We start from the raw sequence: 20,692 nt of genomic DNA, 5'->3' as shown, positions 1-20,692 counted from the left end.
GCCTCCCTCCCTCCCCGGGCGGACCGGCTCTCCGCAGAGGTGCCGCGGCCGCCGGGATGTGACCTTCGGCGCCGCCCGCCCGCGATGACCAGCGCCCCCGCCCCGAGGCGCCCGCGGCTGTCCACGGCCTCCCGGGCGCGCTGAGCGGGCTCCGGCCCCGCGCCCCGCCGCCCCGCCGCCCGCGCGCCCGCCCGCCCGCCCGCCGCCCCGGTCCGGCCCGGCCCGGCCGACCCGCCATGCCGCCGCCCGCGCCCGCCGCCGCCCTGGGCGCGGCGCTGCTGCTGCTGCTGCTCGCCTCGGAGTACGCGCACAGTGAGTGCGGCCGGGGCGAGGGGCCAGGGGCGAGGGCGAGGGCGAGGGCGCAGGGTCCTGCGGGGTGCGCTGCGCTGCGCCGGGCCGGGGACGCACGGCGGGCGCGAGACGCGGGCGAGGGCGCAGGGACCGGGATGCAGCCGAGGGCGCGGGGCGCGGGGCGCGAGCCCGGGGGCGCAGGAGCCGAGCGCGGGGCGCAGGGCTGGCGCTTAGGAACGGGGCGAGGGCCGGGGGCGCAAGGCGCGGGGCGAGGGCGCGGGGGGCCGGGCTCGGGGCCGGGGGCGCACAGCAGGGGCCGGAGCGCGGGGCCGGGGCCGCGTCTGCGGGGCGCGGGCTGCGGCTCACCGCGCCCTCCCGGCTCGCTCTCGCTCCCCCGCGCCCTCAGCCGTGATGCTGCGAGCGCGCGAGGCGGCGCAGTTCCTGCGGCCCCGGCAGCGGCGCGCCAACCACGTCTTCGAGGAGGCCAAGCAGGGCCACCTGGAGCGCGAGTGCATCGAGGAGATGTGCAGCAAGGAGGAGGCCCGCGAGGTGTTCGAGAACGACCCCGAGACGGTGAGCGGGCGCGGGGCGCCTTCACCTGCCCTCCCCGGGCGCTTCGCGTCGCGGCTGCCCTTGGCACCGGCGCCCCCCGGACAGACTTGCCCGGGCATCTCCGGCCGGCGCAGAGGGCGCGGTGACCCCGAGGCCCCCGTCTGCGGGGCGCGAGGGCTCTGCTGACCCGGGCAGAGGCACGTGGGTGGAACCCCGGGGGCCGGCTCTCCCCGGACACAAGGGAAGGGAGCGGGGAGCAGCGAAAGGGCGGCGGAGCGACGGGGCAAAAAGCGGGTAGGATGGACCCAGCTCCTCATCTCCCTGCTGGCCGCACGGCTCTGCGGCCTCTCGGTGCCCTTGGGGACATCTGTCTCCGCAGCGGCTTTGCCCTTCCTTCCCAGAGGGTTGCTGGTGACTGTGCTGGGGCCCGTGTCTGTGGGAGAGGGCGCACCTGGGGAGGCCCTAGGGGTCTTCGACCCTCACCTGCAAGGTGCATTCCCACTGGTACTCAGGTGTGGCCAGGTGGAGTCACGATCAGCACAGTCACGATCCCGATTTTCCATCCCTCACTGGCACAGCAGTCACGGGACACGGAACACACACAGACACGGGAACCCTGATGTGGGACAGCCACATACGTCCACACGCTGCCTCCTCCTTGTGGCCTCTGGCTACATTTACCCTCCTCGGAATGCTGCTCCCACAGAGGAGAAGCCCACAGAGGATGACTCCACAGAGCTGCCCACTGTGTACAGCTGTGTCACCATGTGCCCACGTGCTGGCCTCTCGGTGGATATGGGTCCTCTATCACTGGCACGTGGCGGCCATCCTAAGTGAGGAAGGGGCTCGAGGACAGTGCTAGCTGTACGCCTGGGGCCCCTCCCTGAGGCACAAAGGCTCTCCCGGCTCTAAGCCCCCGGACGTGATGCCCAGTCCAGCTCTCCCCTCTGCTGGCCAGTGCCCGGAGTGAAGATGGACGGGCACCGTGCCCAGGAGGGAGTCGGACCGTTCTGTGGCAGCCACGTCCGAGAGGTTGGGCCCCGGGCTTCCCTTCACCACCTTCCCAGCAGCCAGATCTCTGCAGATGGACACCTGACACGCCTGCTGTCTGAGGAGTTGCCGGTGGTCAGGGCCGTGGTCAGGGCCGGGGGCGGGGGGGGGGGGGGCGCGCTCAGGCCTCGGGGTCCATTAGGGGCTAGGTCAGGCGGGTCAGGCTGGGGTTCGGCTATCTGGCGTGTCAGCTGCTCTGGCCCAACTTTCTGCTTGTTTAGCACTTACTGTTGCTGGGTTTGTTCTGCTAAACTGGATCTTTCCAGACCAGGCTTTGTTCCTCTTTGGGGGGAGGGGAGCGGGCGCCTGACCTTCAGGCTGTGTCCTCTAGAGAATCACCACCTCACTCCCAGGCCTGTACCTGTGTAGGGCGGCCTGCTCCTCGCTCCTCGCTCCCCCACATTCCTCAGGGCGGGAGGGCCAGAACGCCTGCTGTTGCCACTTCTAATCTGCCCGTCCCCTGGGGGTGGGGATCCCCGGCCTCTTCTGGGCTGAGCCTGCGGGGACCCTGGTGCCCCTCGGCTGTCTCCGCACTCCTGCAGCACAGTCTGGCCACCTCCTCCACAAACCCTTGAAGGCAGGCACAGCCTCACACATAATCACCCTGGCTTCCGGAAGGAAGAACTCCAGAAAGCGGGTGGGCCGGCCGGCTCCTGCCGTCCAGATAAAGCTGCCACTTGGTGCCAGTGGCTGAGGCGGTGGTGTGCTGGGCTGAGGGCGGTCCTGCCCCTGCTGTGCTGTGGGCACCTTGTGGCCGGCTCCCTGTCCCCTCTGGGCTCCTCGTCCCTCCTCCCTCCTCCCTCCACTACTCCCAGCTCCTGCAGATGTGAGGAGTGGGTGCTGGACTTCTGGAACCTGCAGGGATCCCTCACAGACATGGGGGGTTGAAGCAGGACATGGGACAGCAGGTCACCCTGTGACTCGCCGCCACTGCTGGCACACCTGGTGTAGCAGGGTGACCTGTGACCTCCAGTAGAGCCACCGCTCCTGTGCCATACCCACTGCCAACATTCTCACACACAGAACCAGACTCACACGTGGACCTAAGAACAGAGTACACTTGGATGCACAGAACACACGTGTGCACACATGGCCACTCAGGTACACGCACAGTACACGTGCGTTTCACGAAACAGGGATACACATGCATATTGGCACACATGTATCTAGTAGCACAGATGCACAGGAACACAAACATTCATGCACATATGTTTACATACAGGAATGTGCATAGTACGTGTGTGCACATAACACGGGTATACACATGCAGTACTCACAGGTACTTATGCGTACACAAATACTCACATGTGTGTCCATTAGTCATGTATTACAAAATGCACTGTATGCTTATATGGTGCACAGACAGCACAAGCATACATGAGCACTCACACACACATACAGAAATGTGTGCACATATCACACCTGTGCGTGCACATGTGCTCCATGTGTACACGTAGTGCTCATGGGTATGCATGATCGTGCTTGTGCACACAATGCTTTCGTGCTGGCATTGTATGGCAGCACTCGTGCGTGCATGCACTTACAGCCACACCAAGAGACACACCCTCAGCTCATTCTCACCCTTAGTTTTGGGAGCAGACCAAGGGGAGGGAGACCTGGGCTCAGTTCTAGCCCTTCTGTCCTTCCCGGCTACTCCTAGGAGCCCGCTGCCCTCAGACAGGGTCCTTCCCAGGTGCCCGCTGCCCTCAGACCAGCTCCCTCTCAGGCATTTGCCGCCCTCAGACAAGAACTTCCCTCCACAGGCTCCGAGACCCAAGATCAAGGGCCCGAGGCAGCTGTGCGGACGGGCCCGCTGGGCCTGGTGAGGTGCCCCTGTGCTCTGGCACCTGCTTGCCTCAACTCAGGACACTCGCCACAAGCCCACAGGGAGCTGGCTCTGGAACCCACAACAGCCAGGCCGTAAATTACAGTGTCCCTGCTCTGCTCTGTGAAAACACTGGGCACGCTGAGGATGAATGTCTCCCTTTGTTTGGGAACAAAACTCCCCTTCAGGAACTAAAGCTTTGGGCTATCTCAGGCTCCAGGTGGGGCTCCAGGCTGCCCTCCAGGCTGTCACCTGCCACGTCTGGAGCCACGGGGTTCACCCAGTCAGACTCCCTGTCCTTCCTCACCTTCCTCCGATCCCAGTGGTCCCCTCCTCCGCTTTCTCCTTCCTCGTGCTGTGGCCTCCTAGCCACCCTGAGCTGCCTACACCATAGCCAACCTGCTGGGGACTTTGTCCGCCCATCTGGGTCTGCACCCAGGGCAGCTGAGGCGGTGCAGTCACTCACTCTGCCTGCTGCAGGGCTCCCTGGCCTAGGATCCCATGGGGGCAGGTGACTGGAGGGTCTGGAAAGATGACCCATCATAAGTGGGGCGGGCTTAGAGTCAGGGGCTCATGTGCCTGTAACCCTCCACTTCACCTCAGCTCCCTGCCCAAAGGGTCTGCTTGTTCCCAGCAGAAAACACACAGACTAAAGTTAGAGCCCAGCCCGGCCTCTCTGCACCCAGTGCAAAGGGGTTTGGAACAATGGGCAGGCAGGCAGGTTCAAGGAGTATGGAAATGGCTCATCCTAAGTGAAACCATCTTTGCCAAGCCTAAGACCTGGAGAATGTGCCCACATGTGAGGACCTGCCGGTGCAGGTGGCTGCATTGCCTTGCTCATTCCCAGGAGGGGACACTGCTGGCCTCTAAGAGCTGCAAGAGTTAAAGCACTCTTGGATGGACCACTTCTAGAAACTTCCTGCCTGCCTGCCTGCCTGCCTGCCTGCCAAGGGTGCCTTCTGAGCCTAGACCACGGCTCTTCCTGGGTGCTTGACCCATGGCCTGGGCCGTTCTTAGGAAGTCAATCTATGTCAAGGGCCATGGTGAGAGCCCTTTTGGTGAGACCCAGCTGAGACCCTCACAGGGTGGATGTAGGGGCCCAGCCCTTGTGAAAGATGTGGGGCTCAGGGGTCCTCACCCCTCCTATTGGGTGGGCAGGAACTGACCCTCAGCGCTCAGTGGAAACTGGGGCAGAGGGAGGGCCTCACAGTTTTGTAGCGAACAGGCCATGAGATGTCACCTGCCTGTTTGGTTCATGGGGCCTGTTGTGTATGTAAACATTTCCATGAGATTATTATGTTACTGATCCTACCCTCATCAGTGAGTGACAGACACGTGCTCTGAGCTGGAGGAGAAAGACCTCATCCTCCATCCCTCCATCAGTCAGTCCCATCAAGGGCTGAATTGCAGCAGGGCCCACGGCCAGGTGCGCCTCCCTGGGGTGTGGGCTGTGGGTCCTGGCCCTGGTACTGGTGCCATTGGCACATGTGTGGGCACATCACTGGTTGACTCTTGGGACCCTGGGTTATTATGCCCCTAGTACGAGCAGCCGTACAGCGAGTGATTCTGTGATTGAAGAGACAACTGAGAGCACTAGATAGATCTTTCTCTGGGGAGCGAATCTCCCCTCTATTTTTTTTTTTTGTTTTGTTTTTTTTTTTTTTTTTTTTTTTTGGTTTTTGGGCCACACCCGGTAACGCTCAGGGGTTACTCCTGGCTATGCGCTCAGAAGTCGCTCCTGGCTTGGGGGACCATATGGGACGCCGGGGGATCGAACCGCGGTCCGTCTCCTAGGCTAGCGCAGGTAAGGCAGGCACCTTACCTCCAGCGCCACCGCCCGGCCCCTTGTTTTGTTTTTTTTGGGCCACACCCGTTTGACGCTCAGGGGTTACTCCTGGCTATATGCTCAGAAATCGCCTCTGGCTTGGGAGGACCATATGGGACGCCGGGGGATCGAACCGCGGTCCTTCCTTGGCTAGCGCTTGCAAGGCAGACACCTTACCTCCAGCGCCACCTACCCGGCCCCCGAATCTCCCCTCTAAGATGAGAATTCAGTGCTTTGTCCAAGGTCACAGAGTCGGTCCCGTGTCTGCGCGCTCATCTGTCTGGCAGCACCCTCATTCTTCCATCCACGCAGGCAGCCAGCCAGCGCCAACCCACTCACCCATCCATCTATCATCCACCCACCCACCCCTCCATGACATTCATAAGTATCAATTCCATTCACTTAAATATCTGTCCTTTATCTCTTGTCGGGTTGTGTGTGGACATTCCTGAATCTGGTTTATCCCCTTGACCATGTGTGGCTTATTTTCTGGGTCAGCATTTGCTTCCAGACCCACATCCCTCCAATGCCCTGGGATTGGGGCATGAAGCTTCTGCTACAGTCTCTCACCTACTCACCATTCACCCCTCCATCCATCATGCATTCATCCCTCACTACTTGACCATCTCCCACCTCCTACACACCCAACACTCTTCCGTGTTCCGTCCATCCGTCTTCTGTCCACGTAGCAGTGGCCTCTGGGGCCCTTCTCGGCATGTCAGCTGTCCTGCTTCTCAGATCTTAACTCATTAGCTCAGGTTGGTGGCCCAAGACAGTTGTTTGCTTCTTTCTCTTTAACTGTTTTAGTGAGGGAGAGCTAGTGCCTGAGAATGACTCACAGGAGGGTGCTCAATGGTCTGGGTGGTTCCGGCTTCCAGCAGGCCTCCCTCCCCCCCCCCCGCCCCCTGCTCCCCATCCTGTTTTCGAGCAGCTTGAGATTGCTGAGTCCCCATCGCCTCTGACTTCAGGTGTGGCCCAAAGTCACGTATGTGGCCTTCACATAAAGCCAAACTCACTTAGGAACGAGGCTAAGCTTGCTCTCCCGGGCATGTGTCTCACTGGCTTATCTGTTTCTTTGCCTGTTCCTACTTTGGAGAAGCACATGCTTTCTCTCAAGCACGATCTTCTATCTCTCTCCTCTCACATCTTTCTAAGTAGATTTTATTCAATAAAAGCTCCCTTGTATTACAAAAAAAAAAAAAGGAAGAAAAAAGAGAAAGAAGGAAGGAAGGAAGGAAAAGAAAGAGGAAGGAACGAAGGAAAGTGAGGGAGAAGGGAAGAACACTGCCCGTCTTGTCCTGCCCTAGAGACAAGATGTCCCCATGGCCCCTTTACCAGCACCAGAGGTGCCTACTGATAGATGTCCCAGGCCCTCCTGTTTGTAAGGACCTAGTGCCACTTGTGCCCAGCTGTGCCCAGCACCTATCTGCCAGCAGTCCCATGTTACCCAGCCTCTGCGCAGTTAACATTCCCTCTTTCTCTCTCTTTCTTTCTCTCCTCACAGGACTATTTCTACCCACGCTACCTGGGTGAGTTGAGCTGTTCCTTGTCCCATTTTCACAGAGGCCTAAGTGGGAGGGTCCCCAGTGGAAAGTGTCCCAGTTGCAGGGGCAGTCGTGAGATTCTCACCCCCAGTATCTTTCCCTGGGAAGGGACCTCTAGGGAAGGGACCTCCTGGCCTAGTGAGTTCGGACCCTTCGGGCAGGCAAGACAAACCAGCCTTGCCCACGCAGAGCTCTGTGGATCTGGCCCAGAGGCCCACCCACGTGGTCCCAGTCAGTGCTACAGTCCACCCTGCATGGTGCTGCCCAGTGTTACGATACCCCTATGTGGTCCTAGCCCAGTGCTGTGGTTCATCTCCATGTGGTCCTTGCCCCATGGCCCTCTTGAGTGTTCCTAACTCGTGCCGTGTCCTCCCCCTGCCCATGTGGTCCTGGGCTTCTCCAAATCCAGACCAGCTCATGTCTGGGCAGGATTTGGTGGTTTTTATTCTTGGGACTCTGCACTTTGGCACTTTTAGGGCCTCAGTGACAGCTCGTCCCCAGGACACTGGCACTGGGATGGCTAAGAACTCTCCCGAGACTGTCCGTGGCCCCCTGTAGCGTCAGACACATCTCTGCCCCGGAGAGCCCCTGGGTTGGGGCTCCCTTTCATCCCCACGGAGTTTTGGGGTTCACTGCCCTAGGCATTCCTCTGCCCCCAACCCATGCTCCTGCCCTTTAGTGGGTGTCCGGCTGTTTAATCAGTGGTTCTGAGGGGCTGGGCACAGGACAGGGCGAGAGATACAGAGAAGTAGCTCACAGCCTCTGCTCAGGTCCAAGCTTGGGACATCCAACACAGTCCCCAAGCCCTGGGGTGTCCCCATCAGTCCATGCATAGGGTGCTGAAGTGTGCAGGGACTCCAGGGCCCCTTCTGAGACTCCTTCCGCTTCTTCTGCAGATTGCATCAGCAAATACGGGTCTCCATACGTCAAGAGCCCAGACTTCGTGGCCTGTGCACAGAGTAAGTCTGTCTCCCACGTTTCCCTGCAGGTGAGGTAACAGCCGGGGGCACTTGGCCCAGCTCACACTCTCTCCTGTGGCTGGTGGTTACCAGACCCAAGAATGCTTAGACACATGAGCAGGCCCTGTGGACTCTGGGGCTCTTTCCTGTGCATTCTCACTGTGACACAAATAGAGCACATGTCCAGTGCAACACATCTGGGTCTGTCCAGCTGAGGATCCACCCACAGCTCTGTGTCATGCTCTGGCCATCAGGAGCCTGCAAATCTGGGGCTGGAGCAATAGCACAGTGGGGAAGGCACTTGATTTGCATGCAGCTGATCCAGGTTTGATCCCCAGCATCCCATCAGTTCCCCTGAGCCTGCCAAGAGTGATTCCTGTGCACAGAACCAGGACTAAGCCCCAACTAAGCAGAGTGTGACCCCCCCAAAAAAAAACTTGCAAATGTATCCAGCCCTCAGCAGGGTGTCTCCACAGTGTGGTCTTTACTATGGCCGTTCCTTTTGTCTGTCCGAGAAGGCTGGAGAGAAGCTAACAGGCCTGGTGCAGGGTCCGTGGAGGAGCCCTGGCTCCTTCCCAAGAACCCCCAGGAGTAACTCCCAAACAGGGAGCCTGGCTGGTGTGATACAACCACCCACCCAATCAGTCAAGTTATCACAATGCCACTGGCATTGGGAACCCTGTGTCACGGGCTTTAACACCAGCACCCTCCAAATACCAGTGCCCAGTTGTTGACCCCTGGGTCAGGTGTGGCATTACCAGTGGCCCTTCATCTCCGGGCTTTTACCCACCTGTCCCACAGGTGAGGGTTCCAAGATCCTGAGCCTCCTGTGGTCTGGGGCTGGCCCAGAGGAAGTTGGGGCCAGGAGGGTCAGTGGGCAGGACCACTGTTCATCAGTTCTCTCCACTCACTGGCTGTGGGGGCCAATGGCCTCCGAGGAGGACAAACCCCACCAGAGCAGCAGAAAGGACTTAGGAACAGAAGGAGGCAGGTCTCAGCCTGGATGCAGAGTTGCTGCCTCTGTCCACTCAGCATATCCAGACCTCCCTGCCCCACACTGACTACCGACATGCCCTCCCCCAGCCTCCCCAGACCCCTCTGGGGTCCCTGACAGAGAAGCACCGTCACTGGTCTGAGCCCCCCGCAGTGTCCCCTGCAGCAGCTTGTGTCCAGCGGTGCCCAGTGGCCTTGTGCTGGGCACCCTTTGGGCTTTGTGGTGAAGCTTCCTGTCTCTTTGCTGTGAGCATGGCTTTTCTCCCTAGTCCTGTTCCCTGAATACCCCACTTAACACCCGGTGACTCCAGAGCTTGCGCCCACACCAAGGGGACCAAAGCACTGTCTCCGGATGCTGCCCAGGCAGGGCAGGGCTGCCAGGCATGAAGGGCAGAAGCCAGCAGAGCTGAGAGTTGGTCCCAATGACCAGCCCTGCCACATGTTGGGCTCAGCGCCTCCACAGCACCACGGTCCAGCCATGGAACCACCTGGGCCTCATGGTTCCTGTCTCCCTCCTCCTTGATCCCTGGTCCCCACCTCCATCGCTCCTGATCCCCTTCCTCCTTAGTCCCCTCCTCCCTGGCTCTTGATCTCTCCCCGGGAGCCATTTCCTATGAGCCTGATTGGAGCACTGGGTCCATACGCAGCCCGGGAAGGACCAGTCTACATACACCAATTTCAGAGGTCCTATGCCCTGACACCATCTCATCAGATCGCAAACTCAGCCCCCCCCCCAATATACTATGGGCTCTGTAGGGTCCCACGTGCAGAATGGGGCTCCCCCCTTAATTCTGTCCTGACCAGCTGTGCCCAAGGCGAATGGGACAGATAAGAGTCCCTACCCAAAGAGACGTCCCCGTGGCCAGCCCAGCCTGGGTGAAGGTTAGCCACTGAGGACGAAATTCTTTTTCTTCCTTCCATCCTTCCTTTTGTCCTGCCTCCTTCCCTCCCATCCTCCTTCCCTTTCTCTCTGTCCTCCTTACCCTCTCTCTCCCTCCCTCCATTTCTTCCCTCCATCTTCTCTCCCTTCTTCCTTCCTTTCCTCCCTCTCTCTGTTCTTCTCCGTCTGTCTTTCCTTTCTTCCCTCCACCCTCCCTCCCTTTCTGTCTTTCCTTCCCTCCTCCCCGCTCTCCTCTCCAGACCTCCCTGATCAGTGCTCTCCAAACCCCTGTGACAGTGACAGGACTCTGCTCTGCCAAGACCTCAAGGGCAACTTCTTCTGCCAGTGCCGAAAGGGCTGGGGCGGGCGACTGTGCGACTCAGGTGAGGACCCTGGGGTGTGGGGGGTGTGGCAGGTGGGTGGGGGTGTAGATTTCTGTGGCCAGATGGGCCCAGCCTCCTGTCCTTTCCACCCGGGAGACAGCACAAACGAGGGTCCTGGTGGGAGGAAGCTGGACCATGCGTGTGGCCATGTGTGGCCGTGGTCCCAGACAGGGATGGGAGGGCATGTGCCACCACTTCTGCATGTGCCAGGCCAGCGAAACCCTTAGGAACCGAGTCCAGACCTGTCAGAAGGGCCTCAGGGCTAGCCGAGGCCGAGCCTGGGGTTGCCAGGGACATGGCCACACCACACGCACTGGGCTCCCTCGGCCCTGTGGCTAGTGAGATCTTCTCTGTGACCCCGTGGGCTGAGCCAGAACCCAGTGATGTGTGGAGCCCTCAGCCTTGTGGCCTCATGGGCTCCTCTCTGTGGCCCACGGACCACGCTCTGCCTGTGGCCCGTGGGTTGGGACCACGCCTGGCCTCGGCTCCCCCCGGACATGGGGCAGCAGCGGCAGTTGGTCCGTGGCCTCCCGCTGCCTCCCCGCTGCCCTGTGCCCAGACATCAACGAGTGTGACCGGGACAACGGGGGCTGCTCGCAGATCTGCTACAACCGTCCTGGTAGCTTCCACTGCGCCTGCTACAGTGGCTACGCACTGGCCCCCAACAGCAAGACCTGCCAAGGTACGGAGGTCCGTGCCCGATGCCCCTGCTGCCCCTGCTCTATTTCTTCTTGGGGAGCCACTGTGTCCTGCGTACTAGAAAGGCACGAGCCAGTGTGTCTGCACCAGGGCACCATCTCCCAAGGGAGGACCTGCCGTCCTGGAGACGGGACGTGGTCAGGGCCCCGGGGTCAACTGGCCACCAACCTTTGCCCGTCTATACAGCCCTTTGGTAAGGCAGAGGCCATGCCAACTTCCAGCCCTCAGCCCTCACGTGCGCTGAGCTCACATCCAGAGTGCAGAGTGCAGCCGTGGCAGCCAACAGGAAAAGGCCGTTTGTCCCGGTCTGGGCCCTGTGCCACCTGTGCCTTCAACTGCCCCAGCCTGGACTTGCCCTCTGGGACCCCTGTTCCAGACATGTCCCTGATGCTCGATCTCCTGTCCTGCCTCTGCCACAGATGTGGACGAGTGTGCGGATACTGGCACGTGTGGGGATGCCCGCTGCAAGAACCTACCTGGTTCCTACTCCTGCCTGTGCGAGGAGGGGTTCACTTTCAGTGCCCAGGACAAGGGCTGCCAAGGTACTTCGGGACTCTCGGAGAGGGAGGAGGACAGGTCTCTGGGGGGATGGGGGAGGGAGGACTCGGGGTACAGGGGAAAGGCACGTTGGGTCCTACTCCTGTCACATGCCACCACGTGTCACAGGCACACACAAGCAGAGCATGTGTGTTGGATGCATACACAGTATGTGTGTGCCTATGCTCACGTGCAAACACATGCTTTGAGAAGCACCCATGCATGCTTCATGACGAACACATGCCCTCCTGTGCACACCCCATGGCTCACCCTTCCTCGTGTGCTCACGCATCTTCATGTATACGCCCCATGGCATATCACATGCACACATGTTCCCATGTGCATACCCCATGGGACATACACCCTCGTGTGCTCACCCAGAGCACACTCAACCATGTGCAGACCCCATGTCACACACCGTGTTTGAGCACACCCGTGCACACACTCAGGTCTTTTGATGGAGTGCTTCGCCCCTCTTTTCCCTGTCCACCCTACACCACCTTCAGCCCCTCCGTGGCCCAGATTCTTGTCACAGTCTCGGTCCAGACCTGCAGGCTGTTGTTGGATACGCCATGAGTGCCACGTCTCCCCACACTCCCCCCGCCCCTGTCCAGGGTCTGGTGACCTCCCTCTCCTGGTGGAGAAGGCCAGGATCTGAGACTGGGGCCAGGAGTTATGGGTGCTGGGCAGGAGGGAAGGGAGCATAGCCAGAGACTGGCATGGACAGAGGCCGGTGCTGACCCTGCCGCCTTCCTGGGCAGATGTGGACGAGTGTGCCCAGGGCCGCTGTGAGCAGTCCTGCACCAACAGCCCCGGAAGCTACTCCTGCCACTGTGATGGCCGCGGCGGCCTCAAGCTATCTCAGGACATGAACGCCTGTGAGGTAGGGTCTCGCTAGTGGCCTGGGGCTCTGTGACGGGAGGTCAGTGGGATGAGGCCTGAGGTAGGGCCCCTCCTTGGGAGGCCAGTGGGACAGACACTCCACTGTCAGTGGGGTGTGGCTGTGGCGCTGGGCACTGTGGCCGCAACCCATGTGCAGGTCCTGCCCACTCTCTTGAGCTCTGCGGCTGCAGGGGCGGCTTGGAGGGGCCCTCTGAGCCCTGGGAAGTACTGAGAAGCAGCAGCGTCAGAGGCCTCCACGGCTCTGCTGGCTGAGTAGCACGTGGACACTGCACATCTGACAGTCGTGGTTGGGCGCTGGGCCAGAGGGGCCTCCCCGGCCCTGGGGCAGTGGAACAGGCAATGGGCCACGGACCACGTGGCAGCTGCTCCTCCACACGCAGGACATCCTGCCCTGTGTGCCTTTCGCCGTGGCCAGGAGCGTCAAGTCCCTGTACCTGGGCCGCATGTTCAGCGGGACGCCTGTCATCCGCCTGCGCTTCAAGCGGCTGCAGCCTACACGGTGAGTGGAGGAGACGCACGGGGTGCACGCACGCCACACACACGCAGCACACGCTGTACCAGACACACTACCCACACAACCACCAGACACAGTCGCATTCATGCCACACAGCAGACACGCCGGAACCGACACACACATCACACACCAAACACATACAAGCACACACACCAGCAAGCCCGCTGTGGCTCAGCACAGCCTTGTGTTTCCCAGGTTTATGACAGAGTTCGAGTTCAGGACCTTTGACCCCGAGGGTGTGCTCTTCTTCGCGGGGGGTCACCAAGACAACAGCTGGATCATCCTGGGTCTGCGGGCTGGCCGGCTGGAGCTGCAGCTACACTACCAGGGAGTGGGCCGCGTCACGAGCAGCGGGCCCCTCATCAGTCACGGCGCATGGCAGACGGTGAGTGCATTGCTGGGCCCCAGCTGGCCATGCCCTGTCCCTCAACTCAGGGCCCCACCCAGGCCGCGTCCATCCACCCATTATATGGCAGTGGCCCCTCTGTCACGGGCAGCTCTTAGAACCTCAAGGTCAGGTGGCCTGAAGCAAGTGTTCCTCACGCCCGGAGCCAGGCAGGGCAGTACCCAACAGGCCACTTAGAGCCGGGTGTGGCTCCCTTCTTATTGTTGTTTACACCGAGTGGCACCATGAGGCACACTTGAGAGAAGTGGGTACACTGCCTGCCCCAGAGGGCCACTCAGGGTTCACTTGGCATGGGTCCTGCTGCCTGGTGGAGACCAGAGCTGGGATGCCGTGGGTGGGTGACGACTGCCAGATCCCCGGGACTGTCCCTGAAGTGCGGTTGTCTCAGATCTCGGTGGAGGAGTTGGAGCGGAACCTGGTGGTGAAGGTGAACAAGGATGCGGTGATGAAGATTGCCGTGCCAGGGGACCTGTTTCAGCTGCACCGCGGCCTGTACCAGCTGAACCTCACTGTGGGCGGCGTCCCCTTCAGTGACAAGGACCTGGTCGAACCAGTGAGTAGCTCATTCCTGGCTGCACCCAGGGGCCGGGGGACATCTCTGCCACCTTCGAGGCCTGGACTGCGTCCCAGCACTTCCTGCACATACACAGACGGACACACAGCATCCCACAGTCTCCTGCATACGCGAATGGACACACACAGCATCCCAGAGCCTCCTGCATACACAGACGGACACACACAGCATTCTACAGTCTCCTGCACACTCATAGAGATACATAAAGGTGCGCACAGACACGCACAGGCTATCGGAGCCTCACACCACACAAACACATAACCGGGGGCAGCACCCTTGCCTCGTGAGGCCCAGCAGTGGGGCCCTGTGATGACACCCACATGTGGTCAGAGGCACCCGAGAAAACCTGGTCCAACATGGGGCCTGTTGCAGATGAACGCCCGATTGGACGGCTGTCTGCGCAGCTGGAACTGGGTGAACGGTGAGGACGCTGCGGTGCAGGAGACCGTGCGGGCCAACACCCGCATGCAGTGCCTGTCAGCCACCGAGCGTGGCTCCTTCTTCCCGGGCAGTGGCTTCGCCTACTACGACCTGCGCTACGGTGAGTCCTGGGACGGTCAGTGCCGCCTCCTCGCTGAATCCGCTCATGCCAGTGGTCATGGGGGTCTGGCGTGGTGGGGAGGACGCATGGGGGAAGGGTGTGGTCAGGCAGAGCCCCTGTCCAGTGCGAAGCAGTGCCTGAGGATGGGCCAGAGACACCATGTGAGCAAGGCCGGCGCAGGGCAGCCACCTCTCAGGAGGACAGAGAGAGGTCTAGGGGGCCCCTGATCCCACCGAGTAGGCAAGTCAGCGAATACTAATGGCCAGGGGCAAAAAGGGAAAGTCCACCAGTGCCCCCCACATCCCCTTCTGCAGGTGTAACGGCACCACTGTTCTCTCCTGCACATGTGAAAGCTTGAGGACAGGCATTCCCCATACAGTGATGGGCCACTGCAGGGCAGGCCACCATCCCACGGACAGGCATGAGGCTGTGATTCCACATGTGCCACCCTGGAAGCTATGTGTTACTGTCCAGCCCCTGGCCGCAGCCTTTGGCCATGCAGATCCCCTGCTGGGTCCCCGTGTGCTGCTATAGGTTCCAAGGCTGTTCCTCCAGCTCTGCTCCACACAGACACCCTCAGGGCCCCTCAGTTCCTCAACTGGGGCCTCAGCCCCGCCTGTCGCCAATCAGGCAGTATATGCCAGACAGCGAGGCTCAGGGTCCCTGCTCCTCAGCTGGATGTGCACTGCCCAGCCTGTGTCTTCCTCCTGCCCACACGTTTTCCCGTGTCCCAGCCCTTCTCATAGACACGCACACACACACACACACACACACACACACACACACACACACACACACACGCATTGTTTTTGCTGCCCATATTCTCATGTCAGACTTTGTGATGGAGCCCTGAAGGTCAGGCCACATCGGGGCCTTTGCAGAAACCTTTGTTGGTCCTTGGCTTCTCCAGCTTCTGTGGTATTGTGCGGTTGCAGAGAGCCCTGAGTCCACACAGGTGTGGCCATGTGGTGGCCAGTGGGACATCTGGGCCTTGGTGACTCAGGGGCTTCGAGACCCCAGAATCACAGCCTGGGGGTCTCCTATCCTGGGGGCCCATCCCAGCATGAAGGGAAACGTGGCCCAAGGAAGAAGGCTGTCACAGGGCCCGGTGCTTTTCATGTCCCATTCAGCAAACATTTTGGGGAACAACCGACCAGGGGTCAGTCAGCAGGAGTGAGAGAAGTGGGGAACTGTAACCCGTCACCGAGGCTGCTGGCAGCTTCTACAGCTCAAGTGGACAGAGGGTGATGGTCCGGCCCCTTTGGCTCTGAGTATCACTGGAAGGGGCGTCAGGCTGTGCCGTGTCACCAAAACCTGTCCTGGTTACTCCCACTCTCCAATCTACACCAACACCTGACCTACACCGAACATACACCTGCACCTGCCCTGCCCTCTATCTGACCAGCACCTGACCTGCACCTGCCTTTGACCTACCCCGAACCTATACTGGACTCACACCTGCACCCGACCTAGAGCAGCACCTGACCGACATTTGCACCTCCCTAGACCTGCACTGAACCTACACTTCTGCCTGACCTACACCTATACCAGTCCGCATCTGCATCTACTCTATACCTATGTACGTGCATGAGTTTGCCCACCCTATCCAAGATACAAAGTGTGCGTGTACGTGCACGTGTATACCAACCCTGCATGGGGTAAGTGTGCGTGTACACCTGCCCAATACGGAATATGACTGTTTGGGTACGTGCACGTGTACACCAACCCTGTGTAAGATATAAAGTGCGCGTGCGCGTACAACTGCCCTGTACGGGATACGAAGTGTGCGCGCATGTGTACACCAACCCCGTATGAGATCTGGAGTATGATGTCCATTTGTGAGTCGTGGTGTGTGTCGTGGTATGTGTCTACCAACCCTACATGGGAATGCTATGTCCGTGTATACAGCATCTAAAGTGTGCATATGCATGCATGTATACACACATCCTCTGTGGGGTGGGGTGGGATGTGTACATAGAGATGTACATTCACCCTGTGCGGAATATGAAACATGTGTCACATGCATCATACGCCCACCCTGTACAGGATCTGATGGTGTGTGCGTGTGCACACCCGTCGTGTGCAGTACATGAAGCATGAGAGCGTACGAACACATGCACCCACTCTGTAGATGATAGAAAGCATGTGTGTTCACGCATTCATGTGTGAATGGAATACAAACGTGTGTGTACATGCGTATGTACACCTGCCCAGCTCGAGATCTGGAACATGTGGGGAGCAGCGTGCCCGAGCTCCGAGCAGTCCATGAGCTCAGGTGCTTGGGGGCCTTTGGGGAGGCCCTGAGCTGCTCTTCTGCTTCTCCTGAGCTCGGAGCTCTAGTGCACGGCTGGGGGCTCCACCCGCTGGGGACCTGGGTTCCACGCACCGTGTCTTGGCCTGCCGGTCGCCGCCACCACCGGGGAGGGGGGCGGGCCTGGTGGGAGATGATGTCCCCCGGGAGAGGTGCGTGGACGCTGGTCTGCGTGGCCAGGAACACAAGCAGCCCGCTGGGTCAAAGTCCGGCTGTGGTCGCAGCATGACGGAGAAAGGACACAGTCTCTGAGGCGAGCCCAGGCCCCGTGTCCTGCCTTGGCTGCCGTCGTCAGGATGTGGGCGCCATCGGCCTGGCTCTCCAGCCTCCCCTAGAGATTGGAGAGCCGCCTGCCCAGGTCTGTGTCCGGGGTGCGAGGGACGAGCGCTGCGTGTGCTCACTCGCGCCTTTGCTCCGCCTGGATGGCCTGGTGATGCGCGGCGTTCTTTGCAGCTCGGACATCCCCAGACGTCGGGACTGAGACAACCTGGGGGATAGAGGTCGTGGCTCGCATCCGGCCTGCCACGGACACGGGGGTGCTGCTGGCGCTGGTGGGCGAGCACCAGGCCGTGGCCCTCTCGGTGGCCCTCGTGGACTACCACTCCACCAAGAAGCTCAAGAAGCAGGTAGTCACGCCACCTGGGCACCCCAGCCTCCCTCCGGGGCGCCCTCTGCCTGCCGTGGGGGTCTGAGTTCTGTCCCAGGCTCCCGGAGAAGGAGGTCACGGGCGGGCTGTGTTGGCCCTTACCCCTGTTCTCAGGGCAGCCTGGAGCTGCTGCCCCAGCTCTCAGCCCCAGTGCTCATAGTCTTCCCTGAAGCCCGAGTGCTCACGGCCCTCCCTGCACTGAGTCCTCACTTTTTTCCCTGCACCCGAGTTCTCACAGCCCTCCCTGAGCCCCAAGTGCTCTCAGCCCCCCTGAACCCCAAGTTCTCACAGCCCTCCCTATACCCCGAGTGCTCTCGGCCCTCCCTGTGCCCCGAGTGCTCACGGCCCTCCCTGCACTGAGTCCTCACAGTTTTCCCCGCATCCCGAGTTCTCACAGCCCTCCCGCTTTGTACCCTGAGTGTTCTCAGTTCTACCTACACCCCAGTAATCATTGTCCTCTCTGCATCCAGAGTGCTCACGGTCCTCCCTACACCCCGAGTGCTCTCAGCTCTCCCTGCACTGAGTCCTTAGAGTTTTCCCTGGGTTTCACCTGAGTTCTCGCGGCCCTTCCTGAGCCCCAAGTGCTCGCAGGCCCCCTCTACCCCGAGTGCTCTCGGCCCTCCCTGCACCCTGAGTGCTCACAGCCCTCCCTGCGCTGAGTCCTCACAGTCCTCCCTGTGCCCCAGGTTCACAGTCCTCCCTGCACTCAGATTTCCCAGCCTCCCTTCACTAAGCCATCACAGTCCTTCCTGAACCCTAAGTGCTTCCAGCCCTCGCTGCACCGAGTGCTCGGAGTCCTTGGTGAGCCCCGAGGCTCTCTGTCCTCCCTGCACCCTGAGTGTTCACGCCTCGCCCGCAGCTGGTGGTGCTGGCCGTGGAGAATGTGCCCCTGGCGCTGATGGAGATCAAGGTGTGTGACGGGCAGGAGCACGTGCTGGCCGTGTCCGTGAGCCGCGCCCAGGCCTCGTTGGAGGTGGACGGCACGCGCGGACAGAGCGAGGTGAGCCCTGCGGGGCTGCAGGAGAGACTGGCCGTCCTGGAGAGACACCTGCAGGGCTCGGTGCGCACCTTCGTCGGGGGACTGCCAGGTAGGATGGGGGTCCCGTGCTTCCTCACTCGGCCCCTGACCTCTGACCTCAGCAGCTCTGCGGGAAACGGCCATGTCGCCGGAGCCACAGAGCTCACACAGCCGCTTCCTTGGTTCGGCCTGATGCCCTCCCCACAACAAGCTGTTCCCAGGGGCCGCAGCCATGCTCAGACCCGGCTATAGGTGCGGGTGGGTTCTGGGATCTCAGGGATCCATGCAGCTGCTCCCTCTGGGACTCCCCACACAGACCCCACATGTGATACCCAGGTGTCCCTAAGATGTTCCTGTTTCCTTCAATGGACTCCAAGTGCCCCTCTGGGGGCAGGGCACTGGCCGGCATGGACCACGGTCCTTTAGCGCCAGCCTGTGGGCAGGGCCAGCGGGCCGAGGTGTGTAGGAGGGACCCCAGAATTGGCCATGCTGTCATGGCCTCCATACAGTGATGTCTGTCTCGCTGTCCCAGAGGTGCCAGTGACCTCCACGCCCGTCACGGCCTTCTACCGCGGCTGCATGACGCTTGAGGTCAACCACAAGGAGCTGGACCTGGACGAGGCCGTCTACAAGCACAGCGACATCCTGTCCCACTCCTGCCCGCCGGTGGCACCCGCGGGCTCCTAACCCCAGGCCACAGGACACGTGGTTCGTGTCCACGGACCACCCCCCTGGGGACAGAGACTAGCTGACCCGGGCCTGCGGGAGCAGTGCCACACGAAGCCTGGGGGGCCCCTCTTTCAGCACCTGTGTGAATGGCCGAGCACAGACCAGTGTGGCCGGCAGCACCCCACAGACACTGCAGACTGCAGGGAAGAAGTCTGTTATTTTTATTACCAAACGCTTCTTCCTGATCGGAACTCTGGGAAAATTACATATTTACAGCCATGTTTTTAATTCTGGGAATCTCTGTTCTGGAACCTTCAAATGGAGCGGGGGTCTTCAGGGACAGGGTGGGAGGTGAGGAAACCAGGGATCAGAGGTGAGGGCCAGGAGCTAGGTTATGGGTGTCCAGGGGTCAGTGGAGCTGGTATCAGGAGAATCGGGTCATAAGGCCTGGGCCGTGGCGTTACAGGAGCTGGGCCATGTGGACCTGAGGGTCATGGGAATGGAGGCCCTGGGTCTCAAGGGTCCTGGGGATCACAAAGCCTGGGTCATGGGGGGCTACGTAGGCCTGATTATGGGTCAGGCAGGGTTCAGCAGGGGGTGGTGACCAGCCACAGCAAAGAGGACAGTGGAGACCACTTGCGTAGCCTCCCCCCCACCCAGCAAACTTGTGCTGGTGAGCTGCAGGGTACAGCAGTGTGTGTGTGTGTGTGCGCGCGTGTGTGTGCGCGTGCGTGCGCGAGCTTACACTTTTTGAGTGTGCAGGTGAGTGGCGAGGTACAGGAATGTGTGTGTATGTGAGTCAATGATGGAGAGCGATGGGGCACAGGAATGTGAGCGTTTATTTATTTTGCGTGTGTGTGTGAGCTTCGGGGTGCAGCTGTGAGAACACGCATGTGTGTGGGGGTACGGGTCGTGCACTCTGTGTTCCTGTGACGAGTCCGCTTATGCGGTTGTGGATAGCTGTGTGTGTGCCGACCACCCGCTGCCTCTGCCCGTCCTCTGCTGGCAGCCTTGTCTGTTCTCCCAACTGTGCCATCTGGTGACTTCTGAAATCTAGCCTGAGAGGTTCTTTGGGGTGAAGACAGGCCTGAGATTGAGCCCCCTGACTGCGTGGGGAGAGTGTTCGTGAGCGGTCAGTCGCTCCTCTCCCAGGCCCTTCCCACCACACGTATCCCCACTTCTGGACTAGTCAGATGCTGTGCCAGAAGGGGACCCCAAACACACTCAGCCAGCTGTTATTCTGGGGCCTGGTCGGGCAGCCAGGGGTGGACAGAGCCGCTCAGCTCGGGAGGTAGGAACAACGTCCTGACCCAAAGGCCCCAGTACCCAGGCACTGAGGAGGGTCTAAGGAGTCCTTGGAGGCTTTGAGGGCCTGATCTCTTTCTCCAGCCTGTCTCCACTGCAAGCTCCCTGAGCTGCCGTTCCTGCTCTGTGGAGGCGGCTCTGGAATGTTCCTGTGGAATGCGGCCCTGGCCACTGGGCACTTCTTTTGCAGCCAGATTGATCTCGAGGCAGTGGGTGGCCAAGAGCAGCCAGGACCCAGGCTGGGGTCTGGAAGCCCAGGACACAGGG

General features: G+C 60.6%; 1 protein-coding gene across 1 annotated transcript; it reads left to right on the top strand.

Annotated features, from left to right (window-relative positions):
* Positions 1 to 227: 227 nt before the first annotated feature.
* On the top strand, positions 228 to 19,408 carry GAS6 (growth arrest specific 6). Its single transcript, XM_049778119.1, has 15 exons — positions 228 to 312; positions 698 to 864; positions 7,048 to 7,072; positions 7,984 to 8,046; positions 10,180 to 10,302; positions 10,862 to 10,984; positions 11,421 to 11,543; positions 12,300 to 12,421; positions 12,822 to 12,940; positions 13,151 to 13,340; positions 13,750 to 13,914; positions 14,308 to 14,476; positions 17,241 to 17,413; positions 18,293 to 18,521; positions 18,984 to 19,408. Exons 1-15 carry the CDS (start codon positions 237 to 239, stop codon positions 19,136 to 19,138), a joined length of 2,022 nt encoding a protein of 673 aa, XP_049634076.1. The 5' UTR covers positions 228 to 236; the 3' UTR covers positions 19,139 to 19,408.
* Positions 19,409 to 20,692: the final 1,284 nt, after the last annotated feature.

The sequence above is a fragment of the Suncus etruscus genome, chromosome 8 (genome assembly GCF_024139225.1).
Source record: "Suncus etruscus isolate mSunEtr1 chromosome 8, mSunEtr1.pri.cur, whole genome shotgun sequence".
Lineage (NCBI taxonomy): Eukaryota > Metazoa > Chordata > Mammalia > Eulipotyphla > Soricidae > Suncus > Suncus etruscus.
Note: the sequence above shows the minus strand (reverse complement) of the source record. Positions and strands in the feature narration are given on the sequence as shown.

Excerpts from the sequence above, each read along its gene's own strand:
- GAS6 (XM_049778119.1), top strand. The coding sequence starts at position 237 with ATGCCGCCGCCCGCGCCCGCCGCCGCCCTGGGCGCGGCGCTGCTGCTG. Across the intron at positions 7,073-7,983 it reads TTTCTACCCACGCTACCTGG|ATTGCATCAGCAAATACGGG; the intron begins GTGAGTTGAGCT and ends CTTCTTCTGCAG. Across the intron at positions 8,047-10,179 it reads CTTCGTGGCCTGTGCACAGA|ACCTCCCTGATCAGTGCTCT; the intron begins GTAAGTCTGTCT and ends TCTCCTCTCCAG.